General features: G+C 40.6%; 3 protein-coding genes across 3 annotated transcripts; 1 reads left to right on the forward strand and 2 right to left on the reverse strand.

Moving 5' to 3' along the window:
- The first annotated feature begins 12,418 nt into the window (after positions 1-12,418).
- LOC117489213 lies at positions 12,419-13,618 on the forward strand. Its single transcript, XM_034138386.1, has 2 exons — positions 12,419-12,842; positions 13,068-13,618. Exons 1-2 carry the CDS (start codon positions 12,423-12,425, stop codon positions 13,446-13,448), a joined length of 801 nt encoding a protein of 266 aa, XP_033994277.1. The 5' UTR covers positions 12,419-12,422; the 3' UTR covers positions 13,449-13,618.
- A 2,974-nt stretch (positions 13,619-16,592) lies between these two features.
- On the reverse strand, positions 16,593-18,095 carry LOC117489206. Its single transcript, XM_034138378.1, has 3 exons — positions 17,623-18,095; positions 17,199-17,320; positions 16,593-16,919 (listed from the first exon to the last, which is right to left on the reverse strand). Exons 1-3 carry the CDS (start codon positions 17,981-17,983, stop codon positions 16,593-16,595), a joined length of 810 nt encoding a protein of 269 aa, XP_033994269.1. The 5' UTR covers positions 17,984-18,095.
- Positions 18,096-24,351: 6,256 nt separating this feature from the next.
- LOC117489211 lies at positions 24,352-25,884 on the reverse strand. Its single transcript, XM_034138384.1, has 2 exons — positions 25,774-25,884; positions 24,352-25,519 (listed from the first exon to the last, which is right to left on the reverse strand). Exon 2 carries the CDS (start codon positions 25,508-25,510, stop codon positions 24,641-24,643), a length of 870 nt encoding a protein of 289 aa, XP_033994275.1. The 5' UTR covers positions 25,511-25,519; positions 25,774-25,884; the 3' UTR covers positions 24,352-24,640.
- Positions 25,885-26,111: the final 227 nt, after the last annotated feature.

The following is a 26,111-nucleotide window of genomic DNA, read 5'->3' on the forward strand; positions in this document are numbered from 1 at the left end:
TGTGGCTATTATCTTGAGTCAAAACATTATTAGGATCTGTGTAGCTCTGCATTTCATAACTCCTTATAATGTCACTTAAACCCCTTTTCTGGTCTACTTAAAAAAACAATGTTAATCCCCTTAGCAGTGTGTGGAACCTTGGGTGTTTGAACATGCAGCAATTACTCCCTCCTTCATCAAGGATTTAAAACAGAAGTCATTTCATATTTCCATCTTAAAGGCCTCCTATGGTGATAACTATGCCACAATGGTGAAATCAATACTTTAGATTGGAATACTATATTTGGCTTGGTCCTAGCTCTCCCTTTAACATTATCCATACAAATAAAGATTTGTCTGAATTTATACAGTGGTTCCTAAAACTATCCCTTTAATCTGTAGATCAATATTGTAACAAATTAAATAACCACTTTATTCACACATGAATAAGAATCTCTTAACGAACAATTTGTTAACATGATGGAAATATTGAAGAATATAGTTCTACTCTGTACTCAAACACCCACTGCTTAAAGTGTAGTGAATGTTTCCATCATGTCTCCCCCTTTATCCCTCAGTGTGTTTTAGAATGATTCTCATTTTACTTTAATAGTTTCCTTTTTACTGCTATTTTAATTTACCAATTGATTAATTCATGGTTAATACATCTTTTTGTCTTTGGTTAATACATCTTTTTGTCTTTACGTATTTATTAAGTCAATTCAAGTTCTTTAACTGTGGTCACTTTTATGTGCGTTTTGTGAATAAGTGTGTTTATGTGTAAACTCACTCATTCCCGTTTTCCTGTTCTCCTCCCCTGGTTTTCTCAAGCCGTGACCCCGGCCTCCTCACTTCCAATCGACCATGCCAACTCCTCTGATTCTGTCTTCTCTTCAGTCCATCTTGAATCCATCGGCTGTAACTCTTTTAGGCAGCCTTTGGCCCGGTTACATCTGCAGCCCACATCATGCCACTGTTCTTGTACTGCTTTGCATTTCATCTCCTCCTTTACAGTCTCTCTACTGTTTTTATGGAGGGCGGATTCTGCTCTCATGTCCCACACTTTGCTCTTGTGCCAAATCTCGTGGCTCAGCTTGGAACTTCATGTCCTGTCTGAGGGACTGATGAGTATCTCTCTGTATGTCAGCATGCCGTTTGGTTCTGGATGCCACAGGTGGAGTTAGTTCTGGCTGCAGTCTTGTTGTTGTTGTTGGTTCAGCTCTGGTTCTCTGTCTGTTCGATGGAGAAGGAGGAGTCTCCTGTTGGGTTAGGTCTTTTGTCAGCTTGGAGGGTCGGGGTCGTAGCCTTTCTGACTCAGAGGGGGAGTCCAGGTCTCGGGACGCATTACCTATAGGAAGTCTAGCACACTGAGGTTAAAAAAATTCAACCCTTTCCACTCTGTCTTTTTCTAATCATACTATCCGTCTTAGTTGTTAAATGCCATCTAAACAACACAATTAATGTCTACTAATGTTATTACAAAATCTCCTTCTAAAAATTACTTCAACCATTGTTACATATTTACCCAACATAACTCTTTCAAGAAACCATTTTCTCCTATAAATTGAAATACTTACATGTTTCAAGCATCACATTCCCCACACTACGAAAGAACATCTCCATACTTTCTCCAATATTGTAATCCCACTGTTTCTCAGAACAGTAAAAACCTGCAGAGGACACTAATCAGATCACAGTAATGTAAATTGACTCAAGTGTAAGCCCATGTCTACTTTCTGTTATACTTATTACTTTTGGTGAACATTAAGTTTATATTATCTAAATTCCTTGTCTATGACTTGGAAATAGTTTGAGTGTAAAAATGTGTTTTTTCTCTGGTGGTGCCTTTCCTAAAGATGTTCAATTACTTATTGTGGTGTACCAGTTTTTCCAAAATCAGTTCTAACTGCCGTGCCGTTTCTGGAAATGTGGCGGTACGGCTACACAATTTGCAAGAAAGTGCCAACATGTTCCTTTGTTAACTCTGATCCGGAGTGCATCTGCAGTGCGTTCTACAACTTCCCATGGTCCACTCCATACAGGTTGCAATGAGTTAATCTTGTGGATTTTTACTTTCACCCAATCACCTGATCCAACAGAAATATTCATCATGGACCTGGCATATGCTTCCGCCTCAATTTTCCTAATATCTAACACTGGTTCTCCTCTGTATTGTGAGGGGCTACATTGTGGTGGATATTGCTGAGTGGGGCAATCTCTGGCCAAATGTCTACAATCACCACATATGAAGCAGCCATCATCCCTTCTCCCTCTTGATCGTTGCTTTCCTCTCCATTGTCCCTTTTGTTGTATGGGAGGGTATACCTGTGCTTGCGGCTGTACTTGGGTAGGAAGATACACAGGTGTTTGCTGTTGAAGATACTGTGGTGCTTGTGGCTGTACTTGGGTAGGAAGATACACAGGTGTTTGCTGTTGAAGATACTGTGGTGCTTGTGGCTGTACTTGGGTAGGAAGATACACAGGTGTTTGCTGTTGAAGATACTGTGGTGCTTGTGGCTGTACTTGGGTAGGAAGATACACAGGTGTTTGCTGTTGAAGATACTGTGGTGCTTGTGGCTGTACTTGGGTAGGAAGATACACAGGTGCTTGCTGTTGCTGGAGTTGTGTGGGACATTCATTGGACCAATGTGACGTCTGACCACATGTGTAGCAGCCACCATTTTGGAGACTTCTTCCTCCGCTTTGTTGGTTCTGCATTTGATTCTCTGGTTCTTCCTGAGTTTGAACTGTTGGAGGTGTTCGCCCTGCCTTCTCTGCTAGTATGGCCATCTGCTTTGTCGATTTCCTGTTTTTATGAGCTTCGGCATCTCTCTCAGCTACTTGCATCTTCAAAAGTCTTTTTGCTAGTTTTCTTGTATCTTCATCATCTTCCTCCTTTAATTCCTGATGTTTAGTGTCATGGTGAATGAGATGTAGTCTCCATTCTTCTGGGGGTTTCACTTCTAGTCCCACCACGTCTCTTAGGCGTTCCTGGACTGATTTAGGAAGGGCGTTAATGACCGCATTCTTCCACAACATTATGACAGCCGGAGAAGCGTCATGTCGTTCTCCAGTGCAGTCCTCCCACAGTCCTTCACATCTCTTCAGGAACGCATGCATGTGTTCCCCCGGTTCTTTTCTCAGGCTGTTGAGGGCTTGTAAACTGCGTGTTGTTGGGTAGATGCTACGAATAGCAGCCCAATACCTCGACCTGATTTGGTTGAACGAAATGTCATCTGGAGAGTTGGTGCATTTGGCCTTGGAATCTACTGCTCTTGCCTCTAGTCTTCCTTCTATCCGTCCAAGCAGTGCCCTTATGTCTCCCAGGCACAGGTGGTCTTGGACAGTATATTTCTCCAGATCATTCAACCACTTCTGTCCTCCTTGGGTGAGTGGCGGTAGCTTTGCCACTAACGACTCCATGTCCCTGTGTGTCCATGGTTGGTAGTCAAATCCTCCTCTTCCAGCCGCTATCAATGGCATGGAGGTGTGAACACGGGTCTTGGTTCTTACAGGTTTGGGGCATGTGTCAGGGTGCTGTTGCTCGATTTCGTCACTACTACTGTTCTCTGGGGAAGATACAATACTGCTTCGTTGGTGTAACTGTTCTTGGTATGGGGAGTGTCTACTGGTCACAAACTGTGTACTTCCGTCGTCATCTTCATCTCCTTTGGAATAGTCTTTGTCAGGAGAGTAATTTCTTCTGCGTTTTGTTTGAGATTCTCCCCATTTTTTAGTTATTTGTCGTTTTCTTTCTTCCTTAATTTCTTGGAATCTTTCATCTGCAGAATGTGTTGGTTCAGGAGAGCAACCAGTTCGGTAATTTTTCTCTTCTTGCTCTTTTTCCCATATTTTCCTTTCTTCTTGTTCTTGTCTTTGTCTTTCTTCCATTCTTTTGATGAGTTCTGCTTCCATTCTGATGAGTTCTGCTTCCATTCTTCTTTTGAACTCTTCCTCTCTGATGTGTTCTGCTTCCATTCTTCTTTTGAACTCTTCCTCTCTGATGAGTTCTGCTTCCATCAGCCGGTTGACCCTGGATAGGATTCTTACCTCAAACGCCAATTCTTTCACATTTGGGGCTTGAATTGATGCTTGGTGAGAAGGGTTGTTCTCTGATATGTCGGGAGGAGGCACTTCGGTCAGGCTTGGATACTGCTTTGGAGTTTGGATAACTGGAGCCTCTTCTGTTATTTCTGCTGTGTCTTCATTTACTGGCAGATCTGCTGCTTCTACCAAATGTAAGCTTGTTGTCAATCCCTGGCTGGCATATTTTAGATGGAGTATCAGACTTGTAACTCTAGCTTTTCTTTCTTCAGCTTTGTTCATAGCACTTTTTCCAGGTCCATACCACGAGGGTCGTCCAGCTTTGATCCATACCTCTTGCTGTTGTAGGTATTCTCCATTCTCATATTCAACTACTGCTTTTCTATGGGCTTTCGTTGGTCCAGGTTTATCATCTGCTGGAATCAATCCTCTCGTTTGCCACTGCTCGAACAGTTTCTCTATTCTGTTCCATGTCTTCTGTCTATCTTTTGGCGCTGTCATAGCATCTGACCTGATGTTTACCCTCTCCTTAATATCTGCAGTTGAGCCTGGCATTGAGAATGCTCTTAACTTAGTGTCATTTAGTGACATATTTCACTAGTATATTCCAACAAGTAGTTGGATATAGTTATTAAATGTATCAAAGATGAATCACTAATCTACTGAATAGTACCTTCTGTCCTGATCAAAAATATCCTATGTCATCCGAACTTAACTTCAATATCTGGGATTCTCTTTTTTTTTTTTTTTTAAGTTTTTTATAAAAAATTAATAAAGTAAATTAGAAATTATGCAAATTTTAAAATCAGAAAAGTAAAAAATAAAAATGTACAGTGTATGGTTTTGACCTTTAAAATATGAAAATTCAAATAAACTGTGTACAGTGTATTCTGAAGTTTATGAAATTATGCAAATGTCATAACTACAATACTTCAATTCAGAGAAACCACATGTAATCTTTATCTGTGTGTGGTGAAGAATGTATTGACTGTAACACTTATGTCCGCTAGGGGAGCTGTTTTATTTTTAACTCCTTTCAAATGTATCAACTAATACTTCCGGTGTATTTACCCAAATAAAGTTCAAATTACTTTCTTTGAAAAGCATGAAAAACAAAAACAACTTAATCTACTCTCAATGTTCATCTACACCATCCCTGTGTATCCACCATCCCAGTAGTTACCAGTTGTATCTTTACTCAAACTATTTCACCACCTAGCAATGCCAACTGGCTAGCTAACTAGCTTAGCAGTATAGCATTAACCTCATGTGACTGGGGGAAGGGGAGGGGAACAATGGGAACATTTGATGCAATTGAAAACCACACTGCTTGAAACACTCCAATACAAACTTCATTTATCTTAGCTCTAAATTCTATAGATGCTGACCTAAAAAGCTGATCTTATACCAATCTTGTACACAATCTTTCCGGCTTAGAACATCACACAAAAATATACTTTTCGGCTTAAGAACTCCACACAATATACTTTATTAAACGAGACTACGCCGGTTTAACACATCAAACATATAAACTAACATGAACGGACCCAGTCCAGTGCTAAACAGAGCATGGCTCGTACCTCCCCAGAGATCTTAACACTATTTGGAGCCAGTCCAATGTAAACCAGATAACCTCTAGTGCCTTCCCAAAGGTCTTTAATATTCACAAGACCTGTAGTCTTCTCCTATTGGCCGGCGTCGACGGGGGCGTGTCCAATGCAAATCCTGTCGGTTTCTGCTGCTAAATTACATCACTCTGATGTCTGCGGTCATCTAAACATTCCCTAATAAACCTCATTCCAGCGTCAATAAATGAGTGTTAAACTCAGGGTGTTGTAGTGTACAACATCACGTTATTTCACCTTCAATTCACGGTTTGAAAACGTAGCATTTCGCCACAAGCTAATGCTAACCGGAAATGACGAAATTCACCAGCGGAAAAACCGGAAGTCACATGTGAATCTTCGGTTTTCAGAATAAAACAGATTTAAATGAAATAGTGTATTTCATTCAAATTACGCCACATCAACATTGATTTTAATTTCTAACAATCCCTCCTTTCACACCTTTTAAGGTGTGAACACAATACTGGAATCAATGAGTTCTTCATAAGACTGCTTTTAAACTGACTGTATGTTTTAGACTAAATTATGCCATAAAACATTGATTTTAATTTCTAACACATGACCCTTTTATTTATATTAGGTCTTAAAGTTTTTGCATAAATTAGGGCGTGGTCACATTGAGTGACAGCTCTGTCAAGTGACTGCTGCTGTTAGCTTCTTGTCTCTCTGCTAGCTGCTCCGTCTCCGTGAAGCTACAGGGACTCTGCCTGCTCAGTTCATCCAGGGAACACAACTTGACCCCGGCCGTGTTTGTTTGTTCTTCATGCTTATATATCGGACTATTGTGACTCGCTCTGTGGTTAAAACAGACGGTGCATGAATGCGGTTTTGCGGTAAGTGAAATTCGAGTACTTATGTGTTTATGATTTTAATCAGCTACGTAATGAATGTTAAGGCTTGGGTTAGCATGTAAGCGAGTGGTAGCTACATCGGTGCTAACGATGCTAATCGTATCCTCCAAGTTAACTTAAAACCATAGACTATATATAAAGGTTAAAATGAAATAGACAAGTGTTAAGCGTTAAGTGAGATAGTACTGTAGAACAAAAGGCTTCTGTTTGAGGTTGATAAAATAAGGTCATCCTTGTAACTTAGAGAGATATTTTATTATGTAGGTAGGAACTGTATGCATCGCTAAGGTTAATTTAAATTGGCTATGCTCAAGTATGTAGACAAGCTAACGTCGAAGTAGTGTATGTGAAATCAACCTCACAATAAGATGTGTGTATATTACAATTATTAATGTCATATTTCAAGATGATTACTTAGATATTACAATATGGTTGGTTGAGCTGGAGTTCATTATTGAGCTTACACGTTAACGTCACAGTCATCTGAAGAACGAACCCAAACGTTGTTGTTTTTATTAATTGCATTACCAAATTGGTATCAAATAAACAGTAAGCATTGGTAACACAACTTCCAAAGTTACAGTAAAATAAAAAGGACCCTGACTCGGGCAATACACAATCCAACATGTTCAACAGAAGAGAATAAGTTATATTGTTTGTACACATGGTTCTTTACATATATATCTGTTTGTTTAAAGTGTCCAGGTGATGCAGACAGGCTGGACCAGAGAGTGAGAGACAGAACTGGACTCCTCACAGCAGTGAACTTCAGCACAGGTACAAATACTCTTTTTTCATACTGTACAAAGAATCAAGAAAGATATTGGTTTAAATAAATGAAGTATTGACTTTAATACACTGATATACATTCCATTAAACAATACTAAATACTAGATCACCTACACATCAGTGAAGTTGAGGGTTTTTTCCATGCAAAGGGTTACATGTTAACAAGCAATATGACTTTGTCAGCTTTCTAATTTAAGGTATTGAAGGCAAAGCTATTAGTGAGAACTGCTACTATTTATCTCTCAATATTGTCTGTAAAAAACGTGGTAAAAGTTATGATTTCAGTGAGAGAACAGAGCAAGCTTCTACAGTTGCACTACGTTTTGATAACAGTTAAATATTATTTTGATAATAAAATACATTTCAATGTTGATGAATGTCATACTGTTCATTCATAATCTGATTGTCTTTGTAGCTCACTGTTGAAATAAAATAAAACATGACAATTACAAAATAATTATATCTACAGCCCCTAAACACACAAACACACCTCTTTCATAAATAACACACTTGTTCTGCAATAATATGTTTTATGTTTCCTGTAATTTTTGTTAGGAAAGGACATGCCTGAAAGACACGACTCAACATTTTCTCCTTCTCTGAGGGTCAAGAAGAACATCCAAGAGGAAAATTAAAAGCTGATGTTATGAGATTTTAAGAGCAGTACAGGACATTCACTAAGAAACTACTTTTATTGTGAAGTCAGCTGATCGAATGCACCTATTTCCACATCTACACTCCATCAGCTGATTATTTCTATTTGCCTCACTTTATGAGCTTCACATCACCTGTACCTTGTACCGCGGAGTTTGCAACATCACAAATAAATGGGGCCAATCTTCAGTCAGATGTGAATGTGTAATCTAACATTTTCAGTAAGAATAATGGACAAAAGGAGTATAAATACAAATACAATTTATTGAAATGTGAACCAAAAGTTAATCAAACATGTTTTAATTAAAAAGCACATATGGACAGAAGGTGTAAACCTATTAAAGGTATAAGTAAACACATTTAGTCAAATAAAGTGACAGACTAGGCCTGATCAGGTGGTATCAGCTATGCCCAGCATCCATCAGGCCTGGTCCTCCTCGCTGAGGAAAGACCCTCAGTCCTCTCCAAACCAACAGACAGGACGTCCATCACACGGAGGTTTCTCCCTGAAGTCTCTGCAGCTCTCTGGACACCACGCTGTCTCAATCCGTCCACACTGAATATGAGAGGGGAAAATGAAAATAATAAATGCTTTAGACAATAAGAAATATAAAGTTGACTGTTGAGTTGCTCAGTTTTTTTAGATTGTCAATACTATTACTGTATAACTAATATCTCAGGTTAAGAGGCACCTTCAAATAAAGATTGGTCTTTAAATACATTTTGTCTTTTGAATTGTTTGTCTAAAGTCAAGGATCTAGAACTGGTACTTATAGTTTTAATGATACAGTCTGGTTATAATGCGGTTTGGAGGAGGCCTCACAGGTAAGAGCACTAACTAGCTACCATCACATGTACTGTACCTTAGCTTGACTTAAATGTATTAAACGTATAATTAAGTGATAGCAAAATATAAATAACTAATGTCATGCAAACATATTAATATTTGCTTGATTCCAGTGTTGCATTTAGCACATTGCATACAAACGTTAAGGGATTTTAAGATTCTGAAGTATTATGCTAAAAACTCAATAACTTAGATTATTATTTATAGTTTTGCTGAATAGTTTCATGTCCGCTTACCTTAGAAACGTAAAATGTGACGGCAGTGTGCAGATGGGGAGCATGTTAGCTTAGCTTCTTAGCTTGAGCTAGCTCTGTTACTTCCCAGCTGGAGGCAGCAGGTCCCGCCTCGGCTCCGCCTCTTTGCCCTTATTTGGAGCAGGCTGGAGCAGGCGGGAGTGGAACTCTGACGCCACTGTCGAGCCGTTAGTGGCCGACTCCGCCTACTAAGGGCTTCTCGGCAACTCTGCAGAATCCTATGGGTGGACCCTACGTCCATTTATATATACAGTCTATGTTTTAAACACACAATGAGAAGCTGTGCAAACACAAGCAAGCTGCAGCATTCAAATAGGAGGATGATGAAGATATAAAGGTCAGTGTTACCACGCTGTGTCACTGAAGTAAAGCACTAATGCCGCGTTTCCACTACACAGCCTCGCTCGGCCCCGCTCGGCCTCCTTTGGCCGCGCCCGGCCTCGTTAGGACCAGCTCACTTTGTGGCGCGTTTCCATTACAGTTTAGGAACCGGGTCAGTATCTATAGTAACGCAGTGTAGGCGGAGCGACGCTGCTTAAAACTGCCGTGACGTCATCTTCAATGCGACAAAGCGACACAACACACAACAATGGAGGATGTTGAGAAGATCGTTGGCTTGTTGCTTGCTGTGTGGTTCTTTATCACAAGAAATAGTCAAGAGATGACTCGAAAGAGGCGACTTGTAGCAAGACGAGGTATAGAGGCAGCTGACGCGAGAGTTCTGGCAGCCCGCAGAGACTACTGGAGGACTCTAACTACTACTACTACTGCTACTAATACTTCTTCGAGACTACAATGCTACTTGGTAAGCTAACGTTCGCTAACTAGCAATGTGTTTAGGCTCACGCTCCCCATACGACCCAAGAAGTATTTAATTAATTGTAGCTACCACTTTTACGTATTAAAATATGTATGCTTTTGTTTGTGTATTTCAGAAGTTAGGTCGCCGCCTTAGACCATGCGTTTGGATGCTCGACCGAGCTACCGAGTGGTGGAATGTGATTGTTCCATCTTTCACACACACTCAGTGGGTGGAGAACTTCAGGATGTCTGAAGAAACCTACGTCTACCTGTGCAACAAACTGCGGCCAGCGATGGAGAAACAGGACACACCATTCCGCGTGTGTATACCTTTTAAGAAGAGAGTGGCCATCGCACTGTGGAAGCTTGCTACCGGCTCAGAGTACAGAAGCATAGGACATCTTTTCGGAGTGAGCAAGACAACTGTGTGCCGGTGTGTGCAAGACTTCTGTGCTGCTGCAGAGACGTTGTTAGTACCGGAACTAATTCGTTCACCAGACCGGGAGAAGTTTGCAGAAATGGCTGCCTACACTGAGCAGAGGTGGGGGCTCCCACAGTGTGTAGGTGCTATTGATGGATCACACATACCCATCTTGGCACCACAGGAATACCACTGTGACTATTTCAACCGTAAAGGCTGGCACTCCATCATCCTTCAAGGAGTTGTTGATGGTAAGGGACATTTCTGGAATGTGTTTGCAGGAATGCCTGGGAGCTTGCATGATGCTCGGGTTTTGAGACTGTCCACATTGTGGGAATTGGCCAGTCGTGGCAACTACTTTCCAGCTTGCACCAGGAACATTGGTGGGGTGAATGCTGGCTATTACATCCTGGGAGACAATGCCTATCCCTTGCAAAACTGGCTCATGAAAACGTTCCCTGACAATAGACAGCTGACAGCAGAACATGTGATCTACAACAAGAAGATTTGCAGAGTACGGGTAGTGGTTGAAAACGCTTTTGGTAGACTGAAGGGAAGGTGGCGTTGCCTCATGAAAAGAAATGACTGTGATGTGAAACTTGTTAAATCAATGGTGCTGACATGCTGTGCTCTGCATAACCTCTGCGAGAGTCATGGAGAGACGTATGATGATGGGTGGGATGCACCAGCAGCAGCAGAGCCAGGGGTAGCAGTGGCACAAGGTGCAGAGGAGGAGGGCAGGGACATACGAGAGGGTCTGATGCGCTACCTGAATCCATAAAGTCATTGTATGGTATTGAACATAAATAAAAAAAGAATGTTTCACATACATGTGTTTGTCAAATTATTTAAACCCAAGAAATGTTATCAGAATTGACTATTTAGTAAATATTTGAATTTCAAGCACCAGTATTTACTGCCCCATAAAAATAATAATCTAAGCAAATATCAAAGCAAACTATAAACATAAATACAACAGTGTAAAACACAGAACTATATTCAGCTTCAAGGTTTTGTATTTTGTCATACGAACATAGCTACAGTGTAGTTATAGTTTATTTTGTTCTCTTTTAAATATATAAGCAATGTATTTGAGTCTAGCACAACGAGGGTATTACAATTGAGTAATTTTTACTACATGTATTCATAATACCATTACAAAATATGTAATGTTATGTTTTAGAGGACCTCAAGCGAGCAAACTCAATTCCAAACAGTATGCAGAGTTGTCCTGCAAAAGACTTAAAATGTTTTATTTAACCAAGTATTTATTCTCTTATTTGCTTTAATTGCAACAGATGATAAAGGTTTCACTGTGCAGTGCTTTGTGGGCGATGGTTATGTTTACTACATCAATAGTTTAGGTGAAAATGTGGATGAAGCTACTTTGCATTTTTATGCGGATGACACCGTGATGTACTGTGCAGGTCCCTCCATTAAGGAGGCGGTTGTTAAATTACAGGCTGTTTTTAACATTATTCAGACTCGGCTCTCTGAACTAAAGCTTCTTTTAAATGTTGAGAAAACCAAAGTAATGCTCTTTTCTAAAGCTAAAAAGACTCCAGAGACTGCTTTGGATATTGTGACTATGCAAGGACAAGTACTCCAAGTGGTTAGCTGTTATAAATACCTTGGTATCTGGCTTGATGATTGTCTTACTTTTAAACTTCACGTCACTAATCTGCTTAAAAAGCTGAGGGTTAGACTAGGTTTCTTTTTCAGAAACAAGTCCTGTTTCTCTTTTGAAGCCAGGAAAAGGCTCTGTGACCTTTTGACCTGTGCTAGACTATGGTGATTTGATCTATATGAATGCACCTGCCCATTGCCTGGAAAGGTTAGATGCCGCCTATCACAGTGCTCTGAGATGTGTTACTAACTGTAAAGCACTTAGGCCCCGCTCACACGAGGCCGTTTGCGTTTTATGCACAGTATTCGTATTCAAAAAAGTCTTCCGTTCTCATGCATTTGTTTCATTTAACGTGTCTGTTCAAACGAGGCCGCTGGAAACTCTGTAGTACATATGCTGGGACTGTAAGTGGCGCTGTACTTCCACACGAGACCGCTCGAAAGCTGTAGTACATATGGCGGGACTGTAAGTGGCGCTGTAACTTCCGCCACAAAATACACCAAAAGCAGCGAGTATAAGATCCCCCCCGGATGTGTGTGAGGCACAAACAAAACAAACAAACGAAGATGGAGCTATTTTCGTGGTCCGACGACGAGGTGGAACTTCTTTTAAGTGTAACACTTGAGTATAAGACGACAAAAATACAGGATAATGTAGACTGGGAGTCCTGCAAGCCTAAATATACGGAGATAGCCGACTTATTTCAGGCACAATATCCGAGGACCCCGACTGAAAAAGATTTCCCTCACGAGAAGAACACAATTTCACAGGGCCAGCTTACAGCGAAACTAAAACAGGTACAAGGGGACTTGTTCGACATGGAAGAGTCGTCGCCCGGACCAAGTTCATCCCCGAGTTTGGAGCGTTCCACGGATTTGCCAGAGTCGAGTAGATCCAACGGAACTCTGCCAACTGCTGCGGTTGTGAGTCATCGCAGGGATCTGCTCCAGGTATGTTCATGATTTCAATCTTAAAGGGCTTGCTATATACTATGATGCAGTACCTTCCACTGAAAAACTGAACCGGTTTAAGCTTGGTAAAATTAGAAAGTATTTAGAGCTGTTTTATTTGTAAAATGTATTGAGAGCTATTTCACAACATGCCTTTTGTGTTCTGTTATCTGGTGGCTATGGTCCTATTGTGTATTAATTCAAACTTTCTCTGGTTTATTATAGGCACGGCTGGACGGCCACAGAAGTGACCGCATGAAGAGGAAGCTTCCAGCTGAACATGCGGTGCAGGAAGAGCTGCGATTAAAAAGCCGGATGTTGGACTTAATGGAGGAAGCAACCAGCCGCAGCGCAGCCAGCATGGATCGTATGAACAACACCATGGACAACATTAATGTGACTGTACAGAATGGCCTTTCCCTGATGATCCAGTTCATGCAAGTTCATACTAACAACAGTGGATATGGACACTTCCAGGTGCCCTCATACCCACCCCGAAGGCCACACACGGCCACACCAAGATTAAACCCCTCTGTACCACACACCCCACAGCAACAATCTCCTCCATATTCATTCAGGCGGTCACTGGATGAGGAGGAGCAGTAAAGCAGTGAGCTTCTTTTTTTTTCACAGCACTTTTTGGTCAAAGGAAGTCTGTAAACATTTTTATTTTTAACTCCACCAGACTTTGTACAAATGGAGAATCACTTTTTTTTTAAGCCTTTTTTTTTTAGCTAGCAAAGGTATTTTTTTCCCTTTTACTGTGTACACATTTATAAATAATGTTATTAATAAAAAACCTTATTAAAATAAAAGAACAGTCTTGTCTTTCATGTAAGGGTCAATGTACTCCGCAAGCACTCTCCTCACTCTCTTTCCTTCTCCCTCATTACAGTCAGTGAGATATCTATATCAGTGTGTGGGAGGCTGTAAGTCCTTTTCACCTTGTAAACCTAATTTTGACTAAATACACCACATTTATGAAAAGTAACCCCCCCCTAGTGTCAAATATCTGAACTGTGATATGTCACATTGGGCCTTAATGGTAAAGCCCAAACTATTGTTAGGCATATATTATAGTCTCAGATATATAAAAAACATGTCTATGAAGTGTTTTGCTCAAAATACCAAAAAAATTACCCATTATAGCCTCATTCCCTTCTATTTCATCTCTGGAATCAATATGATCAGTATTATGCATTTCACAAAGAAAGTTTGCATTATGATTTTTATGAATTGTATAAATTCAACTTTGATTCAACATTTGCTTATATTACTTTTACTGAAAATCCTCAAATATTGGTTAAAATACTATTTAGAGAAGGGAAGGTAACACAATCTTAACAGGTTAATATAATAGTTTTTTACTACAGTGTATGTACTATGTTTCGCTAGTGGCCAATACAGTCTGAAAATACCATATCAAAATGTACGGTTCTTTTACTATATGTGTAAATAAATACGGTACAAAATATATATGGACAACCTGACTCGGTAGAATGGGCCATATAACTTCATTCATGAGGATGATGACATTTGTTGCACATTAAGTTCAAAGAAAGTCTGGAAGTGGTTGCAGCCAATTTTATTTTTAGTTTCACACTTTTGACATTGGAGAATCACATAGTTATTTGCTTAGTTTCACACATGTGACATGCATTAAAAAGTACTAAAAACAGTTAGGATATAATACAAAAAATCCTGTAACAGTCCTCAGATTTAGCAGCCAGGTACATATACCTAGCCAGGTATATGAATATTGTACAGCAGCCTGTCGCTGAAGGAGCTGCACAGTGAGGACAGGGAATGTAACAAAGAATGTTTATCACATCTTAATAAACACCTTTAAAAAAAATGTACAGTCTATGTACATACATGGTATGGCCTCCTCTTCGTCCACAATCTGTTTTTTCAGAGCAGGGATCTTTCCAGTTTTTAAGTACATGTTTAGCTTGGAATTAGCAAAGACCCGTGCATCATGCACACTCCCAGGCCACTTTACCACGACATCCATGAATCGGTACCTGTAATCACAGACAGCCTGTACATTAAAGGAATATTTTCCTTTCCTGTTGATGTAACTAGTGGAGTCGTTAGATGGCTGCTTGATTTCGATGTGGGTTCCGTCCACTGCTCCTAAACATTGTGGCATGCCATGTGTACAATGGAACCCCTCAACCAGATCCGCGGTCTCGGGCTCAGTAAAAGGCAGCTTGATGTATTTTGGACCCAGGTGGATGGTGATCGCTCTGCATGTCTCCCTAATAATGAGGGACAAAGACGGGCGGGAAACTCCGAAGGCGTTAGCAGTCTTCCGTAGCCTTCCCTCGTCGCTCAGGTAATAAAGAACCGCAGCAACCCTTTTCAGTGGATCAATTGGCGCCCTCATGTTTGTAGTTTTCTTTTCGATATATGGGCGCAGTTCTTCAGTCAGGGCAACGACAGAGGCTTTGGACATGCGGAAGTTCTCCCTCCATTCATCGTCCACGACAACGCCATTGACAAAATTGTCCCACCAACTGCTAGTTCTGCCCGGTCTTACCCAAAACTTTCTCCTGGTCGCCCTTCTGGTTGTTCTCCGCGGTGGATTTAGCCACATGTCGTGTATGTGGTTCTTCATGTCCACTAGTTGCTTGTGGTTGTCGTAGAAGCACCGTAGTTGTAGCACTAACATATTAATCATGGTCAGTAGCGTCTGGAGCACAACAGCAACCCTGTGATCCGCCATTCTTGTTGTTGTTGTTGTAGAAACAAATCAGCAATGAGGCGGGGAAGAGGTGCGAAGAGGCGGGGCTGTCGTTATTTTTTCAGGCAATATTCGTATAGAGGCGATTAAACGGACTCGGTTGACCCCCCAGAGCGTTTCGTTTGCAAATCTATCCACCTTGGGACCCGTTATCGTTTGTGTGGTCAGTTTCTATCGGCCTCGTCTAAATAATAGGGCTATACGCACGCGAAACTATGCAGATACAAGCCGTTTTCTCCTCGTGTAAACGGCGCCTTACTCATCACTGTACCCTGTATGCCAAGGCAGGTCTGCCTTCACTTACTGGTCGGAGGCTCAGTCATTGGTACATATTCATCTATAAAGCCATGCTGGGTAAACTACCGACTTATATCTGCTCTCTGATCTCACAGAGAGTGGCAAGTAGCTATTGCCTGAGATCCCAGGATGTGTTTTTATTACATGTGCCAAGTGCTAGGACTGTTTTAGGTACTAAAGCTTTTATGTGCGCTGCTCCTCTGGCTTGGAACACTATGCAAAAGATATTGAAACTCAGCATTTTGATTCCCTTGCATCATTTTAAAGCACGACTGGATGAAATATTATTGGATACCTGTAAATGTAAATAGATGCTAATGTATACCCCTGTAATTATGTTGTGATGTCCTTTTTGTTTTGTTTGTTTTTATATGTGTAACTCAATGTACCGCAGGTCTCCCTTGAAAAAGAGATCGTTGATCTCAATGGGATTTTTTTAACCTGGATAAATAAAGGCTACAAACAAACAAACATGATATTTCTGACTGACGAGGGACGCCTAGATGATGCCATCTTTCTGTGTGATCGCTGTTGGGTGCAATTATTTATCAACAAGCAATAAGATAAGTCAAAGAAGTACTTTATTGAACACAAAGTGTTTTCTTGCAGCAGCATAAAAAAGGCATGGCATTATACAAAAAAAAAAAATGATTGTATTGTATTACAGATAAAAAATATACAAGAAACTACAGCCATAGGTTATTGGATCACAGAGGCGGAGGAGACTGGGCACGTTGGCTGCCCGTTCCCACTAGCACCTGGCAAATAGTGCGCATGAAGGATGCATTAAAGCTCTCTACGCGAGCCATCTCCTCCCTTCTCAAGGCGGCTTCCAACAGCCTCGCCTCCCTCGCCTCCACCAGGGTCTGGTTCATGTACTGAGCCTGCAGGGCCCGGTCTTCCCTCTGCTCGGCATGGATCTTCTCCTGCTGGGCATGGATCTTCTCCTGCTGGGCCAGGTTCTGCTCCTGGTGTTCCTTCTGCTGGGCCAGTTGCAGTTCCAGCAGGGCCAGTTCCTCTCCTCCTCGTCTCCTCTTGCCTGGGTGACAAGATAATTATATAAATAATTAGCAATAACAATGAAGAAACACAGGTACAGGTCACACAAGGATATAAGAATAAAATGTATAAACAGAACAGTAAGGATGAATTAAAGAAAGTTCTGGCCCTATATACTAGCTGCTTACTAGCTAGTTACTTTACTTGTAACAGAGCATTCCCACACAGTGGTACAGCTTATTTTACTTACTGACGATGGATGGTCTACATTATTTTTTAAAAGTCACAATTCCAGCCTATTTCTTACCTAGAACCACACGCAGCGGTGTCGAGCTGGCACTCGGCGTTGGTGTCTGTGCTCGTGTTGGTGTCTGTGCTGTAGATATTGATGAACCGGACGGTGTTGGTTCATCCTCGTTATTCAAAACGTAATCATCTAGAACAGAAACATGACTTGTTAATTCCACAAACTACTGCAGCACAATACTATAAATAGCAACAACAACTATAGAAAAGACAAACTGAACGTAAACAATGGCACATATGGTGTTAGCAAACACTAGCTCTAGCTAATGCTATCTGCCTTAGCTAGCTAGCTAGCCTTCGGGGCTCCATAAAAGCATGGGTTGTCGAACATAAATGTAAGGATAAAATAGACTTATTTGTTAGAAGTGAGCTTTAGAACAGATAGGGACACAAAGGTTCCAAGAAAATAACAGAGCGTTAGCAAAAACTTACCATTCATAGACTCCAGTAACGCTGTTGCTGAGTCCAGGCCTCCCTCCCTCCCAACGCTAGCCGGTCTATGGCCGTAAATGCTGTTCATGAGGTCGAACCACTTCCAGTTTTTCCTACCGGCCCCACTGGTGTTGTTGTTGTCCTTCACCAAGCGATATTCACCTTTAAGCTTTTTAAATTTTTCCCTACACTGCACGACAGTCCTGGAGTACCCGCTTGTGGCCATTAGTGTAGACACCTCCTGAAATACTTTAATATTTCGAGTCATCCCGTCGAGCTCCCGCTGGATCTTTTCATCAGATATGTAATGGAGGAACGTCGTGACTTCCTCGACCGACCATGGTGTGCTTTTCTTTGCCATTGTTAATCCTCTGTTGACAAAAATGCTGCAAGCATCGCTATATATATATGCGACGCTAGGGATTATCTCGCGCACGATTGTGACGATTCTCTCCGACCAATCAGCAGCCGAGAGCGTTGACGTCACAAACTCAGCCCGGTTGTCTCGGCCCTGGCCCCACGATTTTATGAGGCCAGAAAAACTGTGAATTAGGACCAGCCGGCCGGTACTAGGCCAAGTGGAAACGCAACCACAAACGGGCCGCTGACGTCACAGCCCTCTTAAACCGGGCTGCGGGCTGTAGTGGAAACGCGCCATAAGTGTTCCTCTCCTGACGGTCAGCAGGGAGGACAAACACAGGTTGGAGAGGAAATCACTCAAACACACAGGAATAGAGTTTGAAATGAGAAAGTCATAAATCTGAAAGAACTTCAATACAATTCATATTTAATATATTTAAAATAAAAGTCAATTTTATTCTCTGAGATTAAGATGTGAAATCTCACAAGTGTTTTATTTTCATGAGATTAAAGTAAAAAATAAACTACGGCCCGCGGACCATTTTGAATCGGCCCTCACTCAGCAAATTAAAAAAGTATAATGACTTAAGTAAAATAAACTTCTGCTTGTCTTAAATTGTACTTCTTAAATAAACGTGTTCAAATATATTACACAGTATTATTCATGTGTTAATAAGAGCCCAATTTTCAAGTTAATTCAGTCGATTAAAGTTGAAAACATTTTCTAACAAATCTAACAAAGCCCAATAACACATTCACATATCAAGCTGAAATCTACCTTCACATTTCCTCTGATTCTCATCAATCTGAAGCTCCTGTTTGAAGGAATGAGCTGCCAACACAATAAGTGGCGCTTTTCCACTGCAGCACGTAGCACGGTTTAAGCGGGCCGGGCCAAACCCACTAGGGGTAGTTCCGGCTCAGGGCGACTTTTTCACCTTTTTTCTGGCCCTCCAACAACCGGGCTGAATATGCTAAACTAGAGACGTAAACACTCTCGACGGCTGAATGGTCAGAGAGACGCGCTGGCAAGGGGGCTACAACTACAACTAAATGAACATATTTGACGGTGATTTAATTGTAATACACGTTTCAAAATGATGCCGAAGTAACAACATACAAGTGATACAAGTCTGCAGACAGACGGCAGGCGAACAACCTTTTAAAATGCTTGTTTTCTGAATGGAGATGGGATCGATCAGGCTAAACTAACGTTGTGTATGCTCCGTCAGACATAAATAAAGCAGAGACTGTAATGTATGCTGTTTAACGGCTGGTTAACTGCTTATATGCTTAGCTTAGTTGCCTGAAGATTGTTATTTAAAATGTAACAATTAAACTGAAACAACAGTTAATAAACTGAAACTGTTTACCTGAAATAAAGTGCTTAGGCTGCATTGATCTGTTCGATTACATGAACTGAAATTGACCTGTTTTAGTTTCTAAATTGAACGCAAATTAAAAAATATATATATATTTTAGCAGCTAAACTGAGAATAGATTGCTCTGTCTGCTTTGGGTTATTTACCTGATTTCACATTTATACAAAATAAAGCAGATTCTGGTGGATTGTATCGTACATCACAGCTCTTAAATATTCTTTTTGGGGATCCATAATTGTACTTTATGTGACTTTATTAGATCTAAATGTACCGCTGCGCAGGGAGTCATCCTCCGGCAGATCTTCATCCAACATGAGGTCGTCATCGTCCAGATCACAAGATTCCAGGTTGTCCAAAACGTCCTGAAATAAAGAAAAATAGAGACTTGTAATAGCCGCGTTCACACCGGAGTACTTTCACCGTACTTTTCGCGTTTTAGTTCCGTGAGTACCCCTTATGTCGCGTTCACACCAAAAATCGTACTTAATCTCGGGTACTTTTACCCCCATTTTTAGAGCCAGCTCAGAGAGCGTACTTTTCTGTGGGTGAAAAGTGCTCCAAAAGTTCCCCAGTGCTGATTGGCTGGGCGAATTGCAAACCACGCCCGTACAACTCTGAAAATGTTGTGTGGAGACGCCATTGTTTTTCCTCGCTACAAAAACACAACGCTCCGTGCGTTGTGTTTGTTTTTGAAAGCAGTTATGGCAAGCATCAAGAAATGATGAGGAGGTGTCGGCGCTTCTGGAGATCTACGCCGAGGAGGCGACCCAGGGAATGCTACTGAAGCCGGTTCGGTAGCTTTCACTCGACCTGGGAATTGTGCACAGCCGGCTAAATATAAAGAAACTCAGGACTACAAACGGCGGATTCAGTGGCCAACGATGACTACCACGATGAAGGTAAAATCAACTACATGCACTGGGGTTTTAATCTGCACAATAATGGTCTCAGATGTACTTTTATTTGCTCAGTAGATCAAGCTAGCCATGCTAGCCATAATAGGCTAACACCGGCCCCGGCTAGCTACATCTAGCTAGCTAGATATTCTCCGCTGTATGAAAACGTTTTGACTTGTGAATAACTGTGCAGTGTTTCTGTAATTTGCTTCACTAACTCATGGCACTAATCGTCTGTTTCAGGCGAGGATGGACAACTCTCGGGATTGGAAACAAGTGAGCTTTGCATTCTAGATCACAGCGCTTTGTCGTCCTCCTTACCAGCAACCAAACGCAAAGGTACACACACTGTAATTTTGTCTTGAAAGAACGTTACGCATCGAACTGATGTTCACAATCATGTTTATTTCATAATATTCATCATATTTTATGTTTAACTTGCCTCAACAACATTAAACAAAGTTCAAGCATACATGAAGCACTCTTCAAAAGGAACAATCCTCCGTGTTTGAACCTCTTAAATCGCTGCATAGCCGATTTATTTGGACTGGATTATCCCAGAGAGGCCAAACATTCTTTATAACACAGTTTCAGATTTGTGAAACCTTTAATTCTATTTGTGAAAATAAAAAAAAGGGAGATTTCAGTGCTTTTTTTACATGTAGACCACATTAGACCAGGTCCTGATCTAAAACCACTATACCTACACTCATCAAATCTGGACTGGATTATCCCAGAGAGTCAAAAGATTCTTTATAACACAGTTTCAGATTTGTGAAACCTTAATTCTATTTGTGAAAATACAAAAAACACATTCCTAGTATGTTGTAAAACTACATGGCGACTAAACTTGTATATTGTATATTGCTTATTTTCCCCTCTTAGGAAAGCGGACACGGGATGCGAATTTCTTTGACACCGCCCAGGCGTTGGAGGACCGGCGTGCCGTGGTGAATGAGTCGCTGCGTGGAGATCAGATGGTGCTGTTCACCAAGGCCCAGGAAACGGAGGACAAGATGCTCACCTCGATGGAGCGCCAGGCAGCAGATGGAGCGCCAGCAGCACCAGGATGAAGTGTGGCGCTGCGCCATGAGGAAGCGTCGGCGCAGCGGCAGGATGAGCGACAAACTGCATTTAATAACAGTTTATTTGGTATATTTTTTGTAAATACTGACACACGACACACAACGTTGCACTAAGGTGTGTATGCTGCTGAGACTATCCCTACACCTGGGACAGTTTATTTTATATTGTTATTACTGTTATGACTTTATTTTATATATAATGTTTACTGACATGTACAACTGACACTTTAGTTACATTTAAAATATTTCTATTTAATGTTATGTCTTGAGAGTGCAATAAAGAAAACCGACATGGCGATTAAACAGATCCTGTATCAGTTTTTCTTCTTCTCTTGTTTTGTAGCGGGTTGCAAACAACTTTAAGGTGCTTACCGCCACCTACTGTACTTGTAATCTTCCCTCAGGGAAAAGTACTCCGGTGTGAACGCGATCTGTACTAAGTACCCTGGGGTTAAAAGCGCCAGGGCTCTTAGTGCCGGAACTAAGTACAGGAAAGTACTTGGTGTGAACGCGGCTATTGACTGTATTTTATTTATAAATACGCTGTTCACCCAGCAGACACCAGAGGGCGCCAGAGGATTGAATAATGAAATCTGATGCAGAGCTCAGAGGTAAAGGAAGCTTTTCATTATTTAACTATGGACAGAAACTTGACCTGATCATCATTTCATTCTCGTAAATCATCAGTAATGTGTGAGATTATAATCCCAGAGTACATCAACGCCTCAGGTTTTCTTTCTTCTAAATGCATCCCTTTCATTTAGTAAACAAACGTCTCCATATGTGGGGTTTTCCTCTGAAATGCACATTTTTCAAGTTGTTTTCTAGTTGATCTGCTGTTGTGTGACAAGACAAATAAAAAGCTCAAATGGTTCAGTCTGAAATATTAGAATGATATCTTTCTATCTCTGAAAAGTCCAATCTCTTTGGTGTTTCTCTCACCAAGAACCCATTAACCCTTTACTGGGGGAAACACCAGAGGGAATACAGAAACAGATTCCTACCTATTTCTGGTTATTAGAATAAAGATCATTAAACAAATGACAAGGCATTTACTAAAAGACAATAACTTAGTAAACTCACAATGGAAGAACTTAAATGAAATGTATGAAATGGAGAAACTCTGAGAATTAGAAACCAGATGCATATCTTTGAGGAAAGGTGGGAGAAATGGGTCGAGTATAGAAAAGTATAATGAAGATAATTCATGTTTACCTGAGTATTAATCATGTATTCATTCTTTGATTTGGAATATTATTATTACTATTATTTCTTTTCGTATATGTCATCTGTTATGTAGTTCATCACACACACACACACACACACACACACACACACACACACACACACACACACACACACACACACACTGAAATCTACTTATTTATCTAAATACTTATCACCGTAATAAACCGTATATTTAATGTTGTCTTAATGTACATTATTTCATTTCACATTCTGTTCTTGTACATATCATATTCTATTGACATGTATAGAGACTTCTATTTGTATTTGTGTATGTTATTATATATGTTGCATTGATGGAGGAGCTCAGGTCAGAAGAGTTTCTCCTCTGAAGCTGCTGAGCATCTGATGAGAACACCTTTGAGTCTTGTTACGATAGCATCAGTATACACAGTAATTCAAAGTAGCTCCACCTTCACCAGCTGTGACGAACACATTCAGAATAAATAAAATAATCCAGAGATTACATATCTATGATAAAAGAATGGGCCATTACACACAATGTTGTACTTTTACTTAGTTAGATTGTAAATGCAGGACTTTTACTTGTAACAGAGTATACTGTTGTATTTCTACTTTTACTTGAGTCAAATATTAGAGTACTTCTTACACCACTGCTTATTAGTAAGCGTTAGCATGCTAACACGCTAAACTAAATGGAAGAACATGAAACGTTATATCTGCTGAATGGCAGCATGTTAGTTTTGGGACATTGGGTGTCAAGTCATTGAAAGGGTGTTTCTAGGTTTCATCAAACCACAGCACTGAGACTGCTTACAGTCTTCATCTTATGAGATATCAGTGCTAGAACAACTTGGGAGGACTTTCTGAAACAGCTCTAAACCCGGTTTGAATCCTGTCCACAGAACAAGGATTATCTTGTCCATCTGCAATTATTTGATCTCCACTCATCTGTTCTACATCGACATGCTTATGCTAAGGTTACGGAAAACACAACCAAAACGTAACAAGTATTTTGCAGATGACAGAGATGTAGGTAACAATAAGGTGACAATGATCCCATACAGGAAGTGGATTATTGAACAAATGTTGCCTTTTATTCAATTCAATTTGAAACTACTCATTATTATAAAGTAACTGCACCAAGTTATTGTGTGAGTTGTGTTGGTATACATATTGTAGTGTTGGCTCATACATCTCCAAAACCAAGGTAAGCATGCTGTGCCTTCAGACTTCACTTGAGTCGTCATTTGTTGCTTTTTTAACCATTACTTCTGGACTTGTACCGTATCCTCTTTATACGTCCTGCGGTTGCTCTTAGTCTCTATAAAGCTAAATATGACACTTTAGGCAAATTGTTTAACATCGGCTCTGATACAGGAAAACATTCCTGCCCACTGCAGTAACTCTGAACAACAAATCACCTCTGGCTGGAAGAGAACTCTCTGCTCCATAGCTGCTCTTGGAATAAAACCACGTAGTACATTTTACACATATATAATCTGTTCAATATTTAACATTAATATTCCATATGTCATATATTTATGTATATATATATTTGTATATATAATATCATGTCAAATTCAACATGTATATTTTCTATTTTCTTTATTTTCTTGTTTATTTCTAGTTTTGTTTTATTATAAAATGCCTTCTTTCATGCTGCTGCAACACAAAACATTTCCCAAATTGGGATCAATAAAGTACCATCTTATCTAATCTTATCTTATCTTATCTTATCTTATCTTATCTTGTTGGAATGATAACATTGATGGGAATGAGATTAAGAAAACAAACACATTTCACATGCAAAGGTTTCTTTATTGAGAGCAGACATGTGCAGAATAAGTGAAACAGTGCCTTAAGATTTAATCATTCGTTCAGATTATATTTGAAAAACAGACATTTGGAATAGTTTGATTTCATTGACAGGGAGATTAACAGAAGAACGCATGACATATTCATACTTTCTATTATTACTAGTAGCACTGATTTAAAAAGGAAAAGAAAGTGGCCATCACCGAATGATTTAACAAAATGGTAAGATGCGTTCCACTTCAGTGAGTGTTGAGAACTCTCAGCTCTGACTTTACTGACAGACATACAGGTTCTCAAGCATGCCCCTGTTGCCCGCGTTGAGATTGCCCGTGATACGTTTGATACCAGCCTCCTGATATTCTTTAAGCGCATCTTTGTTGAGAAGCAGGCCGATGGCCTTTATTGGGTTGGATCTTTTCTTGTACCACAGGAACACTTTGTTACCTCCGGTCCCTTCGTTCAGGTCAACATCCACTTGCTGGTAACCTTGCTGGTGATATTCATCAAACTGATCAGCATTGATGGAGACTTGCAGATCTTTGAGTGCCTTCTCGGGGTCGGTGGTCTGACGGTACCAGATGAAGACATAGGCTCCTCCTGCACCTCTGTTAGTATCTTCATCCACACGGATGTAGCCCTTCTGAAAGTGGTCCATGTCTGAATCGTAGGAATCAGTGGCATCGACATCACAGATGTAGGTTTGTTTCTCTCTCTTCAGCCAGACATGGATCAAGTTCCCCCCAGTATTGCGGTTCAGATCACAGGCCACTCTCTCCCAACCACTTGCAAACTTGTCAGCTTCATGGGCTGCATCTGTAGTGACACTAATGTCCACTATGGGAGTATCAAACTCTCCGGACCCTTTGAAGAACCAAAGGTAGAGCCAACAACCCCATGCTCCAGCATTGAGATCTTTCATGACCTTTGTGTACTCTGCAGGAAAACCTTTAGCCATCTCAACGTTGAAGGACACTTGAACCTTGGTGATCGCCTCTGATCCACGTTTGTACCAAAGACGGATGGCATATCCTCCTGTTCCTTCGTTCAGATTGCCATCGATTTTGGTGAAGCCTTTTTCTACAAGGTCTTCCTCATCAGCTGCATTCTGGGACACTTCAAGCTCTGAGATGTAGCAGCTCATTGTGGGTTCCTGCATTAAAGAAAGACACATCATGAGTAATCACAATTGTAGTTAACTGAATCAATCTGACTTTTCAGCTGAGCTAGAATATAATCCTGACAAATTCAACCATCAGGAGTTACATTTTGAAAACAACAATGACATCTAAAACAAGTTCAAATAAAATGTATACTGCACAGAGTTCTGAAAAGTATTGATTACAATGTTTGTGAAATACAAAAAAGATATTACAGCAAGAAAATAAGACCTTGTTGAACACTTACGTGTGTGTGCTGACAGCGAATGATAGGCAGTAAGAAGTCAACTGGTGTGCTGAAGTCTGTTGTACTGACCACAGGTCAGCTGCATATATATAGAGCACTGAGATGCTGTGGGGCATTGTGCAATCGTTACCTGGGAGGAGGAATATTCCACGGAACATGATACTGAATTCATGCCAAAAGAATCCCCAAAGCCAAATGAGTCCCCGTATCAAGTGTGTTTATGGGTGTGAGTGTTTGTGTCAGTTCTGTGGAAGTCACACACCTGACAGGGTGACAGTTTCATTGGAAGAACATTGAAAGGAATTGTGGTACAAGAAGTAATTAAAGCAGGAATGTAC

Source organism: Trematomus bernacchii, unplaced genomic scaffold (assembly GCF_902827165.1).
Source record: "Trematomus bernacchii unplaced genomic scaffold, fTreBer1.1, whole genome shotgun sequence".
Lineage (NCBI taxonomy): Eukaryota > Metazoa > Chordata > Actinopteri > Perciformes > Nototheniidae > Trematomus > Trematomus bernacchii.

Coding starts and splice junctions, on each gene's coding strand:
- LOC117489213 (XM_034138386.1), top strand. CDS start 12,423: ATGTGTGTGAGGCACAAACAAAACAAACAAACGAAGATGGAGCTATTT. Junction 12,843..13,067: donor ATCGCAGGGATCTGCTCCAG/GTATGTTCATGA, acceptor GGTTTATTATAG/GCACGGCTGGACGGCCACAG.
- LOC117489206 (XM_034138378.1), bottom strand. CDS start 17,983: ATGGCAAAGAAAAGCACACCATGGTCGGTCGAGGAAGTCACGACGTTC. Junction 17,321..17,622: donor GTTACTGGAGTCTATGAATG/GTAAGTTTTTGC, acceptor TTTCTGTTCTAG/ATGATTACGTTTTGAATAAC. Junction 16,920..17,198: donor GCTCGACACCGCTGCGTGTG/GTTCTAGGTAAG, acceptor CACCCAGGCAAG/AGGAGACGAGGAGGAGAGGA.
- LOC117489211 (XM_034138384.1), bottom strand. CDS start 25,510: ATGAGCTGCTACATCTCAGAGCTTGAAGTGTCCCAGAATGCAGCTGAT.